The 8,804-nt window shown below is 38.7% G+C and overlaps 1 protein-coding gene across 1 annotated transcript; it reads right to left on the bottom strand.

The window, feature by feature from the left end:
• Positions 1–8,123: 8,123 nt before the first annotated feature.
• LOC136502294 (uncharacterized) lies at positions 8,124–8,804 on the bottom strand. Its single transcript, XM_066497743.1, has one exon. It carries the CDS (start codon positions 8,784–8,786, stop codon positions 8,334–8,336), a length of 453 nt encoding a protein of 150 aa, XP_066353840.1. The 5' UTR covers positions 8,787–8,804; the 3' UTR covers positions 8,124–8,333.

The raw sequence follows: 8,804 nt of genomic DNA, 5'->3' as shown, positions 1-8,804 counted from the left end.
CATGGCGATGACGTTATATACGTCGAGTTTTTAGAATTACACCAACTATGCCACCTGGACTCTCTCGACAAAAGTCTCATTAGCTGCTATTGTCTGTAAGTGTGATTATTTTCTACTATTAAAGTGTATATATATAAAGCTATATGTATATATATAAAAATTATATATCCTCACACTATATTTTTATATATGCAGATATGAGATGATAGAACTTAGAAAGAAAAAGGATAATGATGTTGGTTTCATTGATCCAAATGTCGTATTCAAACACCCTAATCCCCCGCCTCAATGGAAAGCTGAACTCGAGAAAAATCTCATGAGGTTCTTAGTGAACCAACAAAATAAGGACATACTCTTCTCCTACAACTTCAAGTGAGTGTTAAATAATTAATATCGATCATATGGACATTTGTTCAATTATCTCCCATATATATATATATAATTCAATTAACACCATGTATGCTTTTAATTCACCGGATCTTTTTTCTCGTAAAAGTGGGTTCTAAGGCAAGAACAGGGGAACAACTACTGTGGATACTATGTTTGCGAGTTTATCATAGCGTACGCAAAAAGAACTCCTGAAGAGACCCTCAAAGTACGTTATATAAATATATTCATATATTCATAATTTCTTTTAATTGCTCATATATATAAGTAATCACGTGACCAACACACATATATATATATATATATTAATACTTTTCCTTTAACTTTTATTGAAGACTCTATGGTTGAAGGAAAAAGTCATACGACGTGACCAACTGAAACCAATTCAAGAGACCATAGCAGGATTTCTTAATGACCAGGTCTTAAACTCCGCCGACGAGTTCTACAATGACGTGAACGAAACATGGAAGCCAAACCAGATGGAGTGAATTTGTTATCCCAAGGATATGATAGAATATACAATAAAAGATTTATTTGTAATATATATATACATATTATATGTACATAAAATAACGTACAATATATGTATATGCATGTAATATATACGTTAGTTTCATACTTTAGTTTGTATAAAATGTTCGAACATTATAAGCGTGTACAATACATATATTATTAGTAGCGTAGAATGCGTATTCGAAAACCTATTCGAAAACCAAAATGAATTATCAATTGAAAATAGAAACAAAAAATAAAAAAAAACCTTTAGTCCCGATTGGTAATACCAACCGGGACTAAAGGAGAGGCACTTTAGTTCCGGATTCGTGCTCTCAGTTGGGAAACCGGGACTTAAGGGGTTTCTCAACCGGAAGTACAGCTCGTTTTTGTACTAGTGTGTTTTCAGACGTGCTTTTTTTTCCTCTAGTCCAAAGCTGTCGGTGCTACCTGCTACGTGCTAAGTTCTGCTCTAGCAATTTCAGATGAGCCTTGGCCTGAGACTCTGGTCGTGTGTTCGGGAGGAGGCGTCACATGGACGAGTGACATCAGCTATCCTATGCATGATTTTCGTCAAAACACAAATGGATCAAAAAACTATGCTGACAGGATGTAATCTGTTGTTGTGCTTGCAGAAAGCTCCAATCGATCTAGTTTACAAAAGAGCGTTGTAAACCGTCAGCTTCCCAGGGTGTGCCACTTGGTGGGATGGGGTGTGTGCTAATGCCATTGCTTATCTGAACTTCATACTTCGATGCATTCCGGAGGACTTTATATCAGCAGATTGGTTTTGCAGGAGTGGTAGCATTTCTAGAGGTTTTTAGGGTTGAGATCATACCCGGTCTGTGTGAGAGTTCGTCGGTCATGGAGAATCAGTTTTCTGTAATGCTTCTTTCTTATCTCGCTGTACGTTGCTTGCTATTAGACTTCAGATTGCTGTATGATATGTGTGTGCAATGCTTTCAGTACTCTTGAATCTTGATGGGTATGAAGGTATGTCCTTTTGAGTACCATAGATGCTCAAAGTATCACTTAAGCATACATGTTTTGACTTCCACTCGCAAATGGGTTATCATATTTTAAAAGTACGTGAGCACTGTAATTTTTTGGGGAGCAAGATAAGATGATATTTCTTTGCTAAGCTGTCATAACACGCCTGGGATGGTTGCTTGATCTTCACAACTGGCACTTGATGGTGGGCTGGTGACACTTTCTTTTTTCACTGATATATGAACTATGGTTGTTGGGCATTTTTTGATATATGAACTATGGACCTTTTGCTATGCATACCTTCAATAATGCATTTCATTTCTTTAGTAGGTATAGTAACTTTTAGGTCGTGCTCCTTTCATGTACCTTTGATTTAGTTTATGATATTTTGGGAAGACAGTAATTTAGCTGAGTGTATTTGAGCTTGGTTTTCTTAGCTGGTGCTAAGTTGTTTTTGTTCATTAGCTGAGTGTATTTTTCTTAGTTTGTAGTTTTTATAGGTTTTTTTAATAGAGCTCATTTGATGTTCAGAGTGTGAATTTGAGTGTTTAGGTTGTCTGATGTTTTTTTGTTTTTGTATTTTTTATGTTTAGATCGGAGTATGCCTCTGCTTACCTCTTCTTTCTTTTATGTATAAGTTTTTGTTTTGCTGCTGCAGTGTTCTTAAAAGTTGATGAAACATTGGCCTCGTTCGCGTGCCCTTAAACCCGGCTTAATCTGCTTCTTTTTTCATCCGAAACAATGTTTTTCTCTCACAAATTCCTCCAGCATTCTTCCAAACCATCCAAATTCCTCCAGAATTCCTCCACCTTCAATATTTTTCTATTGCTAAACTGAACATAATTTGGTACAGAAAGCCACATAGCTATTTTGTTAACCGGAGTTCCCTTCAAAAAATATGTTAGTATAAAGTTCCTGAATTTCGAAAGTAAAGTTTTAAATTTCAAAGTTTTAAATCTTAAAGTACAAAGTTTTTAAGTGTGTTAGTATAAAGTTTTTGAATTTTAAAAATATAGTTTCAAATTAAAAGTTTTAAATCTTAAATTACAAAGTTTTAAATGTACCAGTAGAGAGTTTATAATATGATAGTTCAAAGTTTATAAATTCTGAGTGTAAAATTTTGAACCTAGCAATACAAAGTTTATAATGTGATAGTTGAACGCTTTGAACCTAACAGTACAAAGTTTGTAACGTGATAGTTCAAAGTTTATAAATTCTGAGTGTAAAATTTTAAACCTAGCTGTACAAAATTTATAATGATAGTTCAACATTTTGAACCTAGCAGTACATTATAGTTCAAAGTTTATAAATTCAGAGTGCAAAATTTTAAACCTAGCCGTACAAAGTTTATAATGTGATAGTTTAATGTTTTGAACCTAGGATACAAAGTTTATAATGTCATAGTTCAAATTTTATAAATTCTGAGTGTAAAGTTTTGAACCTATCAGTACAAAGTTCATAATATGATAGTTCAAAGTTTTGAACGTAACAGTATAGAGTTTGTAATGTCATAGTTCAAAGTTTATAAATTCTGAGTGTAATGTTTTGAACCTAACAGTACAAAGTTTATAATATGATAGTTTAAAGTTTTGAACCACTAGTACAAAAATTGTAATGTGATAGTTTAAAGTTTATAAATTCTGAATGCAAAGTTTTGAACCTAGCAGTACAAAGTTTATTAAGTGATAGTTCAAAGTTTTGAATAGTATAAAGTTTGTAATGTCATAGTTTAAAGTTTATAAATTGTGAGTATAAAGTTTTGAACCTATCAGTACAAAGTTCATAATATGATAGTTCAAAGTTTTGAACGTACAAGTATAGAGTTTGTAATGTCATAGTTCAAAGTTTATAAATTCTGAGTGTAATGTTTTGAACCTAACAGTACAAAGTTTATAATATGATAGTTTAAAGTTTTGAACCACTAGTACAAAAATTGTAATGTGATAGTTTAAAGTTTATAAATTCTGAATGCAAAGTTTTGAACCTAGCAGTACAAAGTTTATTAAGTGATAGTTCAAAGTTTTGAATAGTATAAAGTTTGTAATGTCATAGTTTAAAGTTTATAAATTGTGAGTATAAAGTTTTGAACCTAGCAGTGCAAAGTTTATAATGTGATAGATCAAAGTATTGAATTTAGCACTGCAAAGTTTGTAATGTGATAGTTTAAAGTTTATAAATTCTGAGTGTAAAGTTTTGAACCTGCCAACACCAAGTTTATAGTGTGATAGTTCAAAGTTTTTGAACCTACCAGTTCAAATTTCTAATGTCATAGTTGATTATAAATTCTGAGTGCAAAGGTTTGAATCTAGCAATACAAAGTTTATAATGTGATAGTTCAAATTTTTTTGAACCTAGCCGTACAAAGTTTGTAATGTCGTGTTGAAAGTTTATAAATTCTGGATCAGTTTTACATTTCATAGAATTCATATTTTTTTTACATACAAAAAATGTAATGTTCAACATAATTTCATGCATTTTTTATTTGCTTACCTTGTCTTTTTTTTCAGGGTATTAATGACAACTATTTAGCAATGAAAAACGGAAGCCACATGTGCTTTATATTAGCTATTTGCAAAGTCTTATATATCTCGACAAATAAGATGTACTCCTTTCTCTAGTATTTTTGCTAATAACCATGCATGTCTTTTATGAACTATTTTTTATTTTTCTGTATCGATTGAATTATTAATCCTATATAAAGTATTATGGAACAAAAGATATTATGAATTTTGAAAATACTACTTCTACTTCCATATGGATGGCAAACCATCTTCTCGCTCTTTTCATCTCCCACAAACCCGCTATCCCAAAAGAGAGAAAAAAAAAACTTGTAGAATCTAAATCAGCCCATTGGCCCAAATCTAGACAGGAAAAATGTCAAGGGGCCGGCCCAGAAAAAAGCTAGACATGAGAAGATAGAAGCCTGCTTTGTGGCCCATGAATAGGTTTCTAAAAAAACGTATCGCACCAACTCGTCGTCTGCGCGTATGCATACGTGCGCTACTCGGGACTCCAGGCACGCGCGCTGATACTCGTACTAGCGTACTCGTGAGGACCGAGGCACGAGCCCGTGAGGGTACGGCCCTTTCCCCGCCGATTGAGTGGGCTGGACCTGGATTTGAAGTAGTAAATCTTGAAGGGCCAGCAAGTAGCCATGGGCTCAGAACCCGTTAAGTGGCCCTGTACGTGGGCTGGTTAAACCAGCCCAACCCGGAAACCAGCCCACGATAAACCGTGTTTGGAGACCCGCACGGGTTGGTTTGGTTACGGTCCACACCACGGTACCCGTCTTCTACCTCTAGCAACTGACCGAACAACGAAGTCGCCGCTGCCGCTAGCGAGATGGGCACACCTGATCCTCAAGTCTGTCTTTTTTTTTTTATGGTGCAACTATTGTATTCAGATGTTTTAAAAGTAGATTAGGTATTGCATATGAGATGTACGTGAGAAGCGGCCGGCGGCGCAGGCGACGTTCAGCACGGTATGAGCCCACTATTGGTGTGCTCGCTCTCAAGCCTAACTCGTATCCGTTGGGTATGGCCCTTTCCCCACGCGCCGTTTGAGTGGGCTGGACCTGGATTCAAGTAGTAGTCGTAAACATTGAAGGCCCAACTCGTATCCGTTGGGTCCACCTTCGTGGCAATCGCATTTGTACTGCAGTGGGCTGAAAACCTGTTAGGTACACAACTGGGCTGCCGATGCATCTTCCTTTTTTGGATCTTTTTTTTATTTGACATCTTTTTGGTGACAAAACGAATTTGGATTTGAAATATTTATGCCGTTCCCTCCACGTGACAAAACGAATTTGTCTTCTGCGTGCACGGACGTAAAAGATGTTTGTGTGAATAATCTGTCTACTGCTTGTTGGAAGCAAATACATATATTCAAACATTTCGATGACTTTTATTTTATTATATTCTATATACGATCCTTTTCAGATACTGCTCGGATCTTTGGGCTAGCTGGAGAGGGACCCAAATCGAACCTTTTCCCTTTCTGTGTTGTCACCGTCGTTGACGCATATGACTTGGTCCTTATTAGTCAGCTTAGGCGGCTAGCTAGCTTATCGCATTCACAATCTCACATCGATTAATTGCGACGAGAGAGACGCAATGGCGGCGTCGCCGTCGTCCAAAGACTCCAAGCAATGCAATGCGCGCAATTCATGCGAGTCTAGCAGTCTCGTCTCGTCTCGTCCAGATGAGACCGGCACGGGGTTTCCCATGCCCAAATGATCCTTCCCGAGACGCATGGCTTAGCTGCACATGATGTATGTGTGATGATCACCAGGGGTCTGCCTAATCCACCTCACCTCACATCAAATTAAAAGAGATGAACAAGCTAGAGTACAAAGACACAAACTCAAGCTAATAAACACCGTACGCGTACACACGGGCAGCTTGCTTCTTTCGTTCTTTCCATCCTTCCTTCTCACCAAGTCACCATCTACGTTTCAATTTGTCATTTAACTTATTTATTTACACTCCTGCCCCAATTAATTGTCCCGAGCATGTGACTAGTCATCCTTAATATATATACTCATCTAACGGTCCTGAAATACAAGGTATTTTTTTTTATTCTCTCAAGTCAAAACATGAAGTTTCATCAAGCTTTTTTTTTTTTTGGGGGGGGGGGGGGGGGGGGGGGGCGGGGACAATAATACTTATGATGTCAGATCATCTTTATTAGGTACATTATATGCCCCGTTCGTTTGAACTATTTATCAGTCATGGTAAAATATTTTTTCTAGAAACCATCAGCCGAACAGCATCGAAATATACTTTCATAAATTATCTCCCTAATATCGTGGACATTAATACTATTTTTTTTATATGGAGAACAACATAAAATACATTGTATTTTAGAACGGAGGGAGTGAGTAGAAAAAATAAAATCTTGCTTTTCTCCTCACAAGAAGCAGTAGTCCAAATAAACTCCAAAGTGGAAAACCGGCACAGGTGTAGATATATATAGTGGATGTCTGCGTCGCGGCAGGGCGGTCGGTGCTTTTCCCTTCAACGGCGGCTCTGTTCAAGCCGCTTGTGCTGATTTGCACCCTGTTGGTTTCGTCGTAAATGATCGTGAATTATTTACTGCTGCCTGGTTTAGTGTAAGAGAAAAATATTGTTCTAACTTATAATCTACAATCGTATATGAGCAAACGAACAGGCTGTTGTATGACTGATTTGTAAAGAGAGAAAATAATATACCATGACTAATAAACCAGCTTATAATGGCAACCGAACAGAGCCAACATTCTGCCCTCAGCAAATCGCCCAGAATCATATGCATGCAGTTCGTTCAAAGCTGGTTGGCTATCATGTAATAAAGCTGGGGGCAAATTCAAATTAGGAAGGTTCCATCTATCTATCTATTATTATTCTTCAGCTTTATCTAGCTAATTTCCACACAGCATCATATGCAACGACCTGCTGCTGCTCTCTCTGTGTGTGTGTCATCCTTTGGAAATTGGAATATATAAAACGTCACAGTCACCAACTAGATATAGGGAGCAGTATATATATGCGACGATGAAATTTTTTTCCTCAGCGGCTACTTATAAATTAATAAGCTAGCTATTAATTACTGGAGAGGGAAATGTGTGCATAATTAAATTGCATAGCTAGATAATGTTTATTTGTTTTATGTGGTGTTTACTTATTTGAATAAAGACATAATGTCACCACCAGAGAATCTCATATGGCTTTTGCAAAAAAAAAAAAGTGAAAGAAAGAAATTTACAAAACCCAGTCACTAAATAATAACCACTCAACCTAGTCACATTTCCATTACTGGGATAATACCTGTGCAATCAGTAACTCGGGTTTTCCAACTAGGAAAATTTACAAAATTCATGCGCGCAGCATGTAATTTAAATCATGAGGAAAGTGACAGACAGCAATGGCATGCATGAACTCTGCCATTAGTCGATTTTTCCAGTCCTATGAACTGTGATGTGTGATTAACACATGATGTCACCTTTAATTTCCCAAGACGGCCCCAAGTGCAGCAAGAGGTTAGGGATCAGGGGATTAGTCACCGGTGATTGGGAGGAGGATGACGGTGCGGGCCCGTCACGCCATGGAGACGAGCTTGTAGAAGAAACTAATATTTTGGAGAAGGCGAGGAAGAAGAAACATTTAACATTAGTAGTGCACTAATAAGGAGTACGTGTCGTCATGGATGATCAACAATCACTCGGGTTTAATTTGTAGTCGACAGTCAAAACAAAATCCAAGAGGTCAAGGAAAATATATAGGAAGTTAAAACTGTTGTTGTTTACATTCTATCTCTGTACATAATATATATATTTCCAGTGGGAAATTCAAGAAATGCATCACACACCTCGCCTAGCTCGTTCCCCAAATGAGTCACAAAAAAAATAGCCGTTCCCCAAATGAAACTAATTAAAGAATATACATCATCGTCATCAGACGTTTGATATATGCACACGCACGTACGCGCTACTTGTGGACGACCACGTCGACCAAGGGCGGCTGCGGCGGCGCACCGGCGGACTCGGATGAGCCTTTGCCCGGCGGCAGCAACGGCGGCGGCGCGCGGGAGACAGAGCTGAAGCGGAGCGCGAGGCAGACGACGGGCGGGGTGCCGGCGAGGACGAGGCCGAGCGGGACCATCCACAGCTGCGCGTAGGACGGGTGGAACGCGACGGCCCACCACGCCAGCAGCGCCGCGCCGGCCATGGCGGCCGCGGTGAGGCACACGTCGACGGCGGCGGATTCGGCGGCGACGACCGCTGCGGCTGCCTCGCGTCGGCATGCCGCCGCCGGGTCGTCCCCTTGGCGGCGGTCGCCGACCTTGACGACGGCTGGCAGTGGCGCCGTCGCCACCGCCGCTGGCGCTTTCTTGCTGCTGCTCGGGTGCTGGTGGTGCATCGTCTGCATCGGGAGCATCATGTGGATCAGATCACGACG

The sequence above is a fragment of the Miscanthus floridulus genome, chromosome 13 (assembly GCF_019320115.1).
Source record: "Miscanthus floridulus cultivar M001 chromosome 13, ASM1932011v1, whole genome shotgun sequence".
Lineage (NCBI taxonomy): Eukaryota > Viridiplantae > Streptophyta > Magnoliopsida > Poales > Poaceae > Miscanthus > Miscanthus floridulus.
Note: the sequence above shows the minus strand (reverse complement) of the source record. Positions and strands in the feature narration are given on the sequence as shown.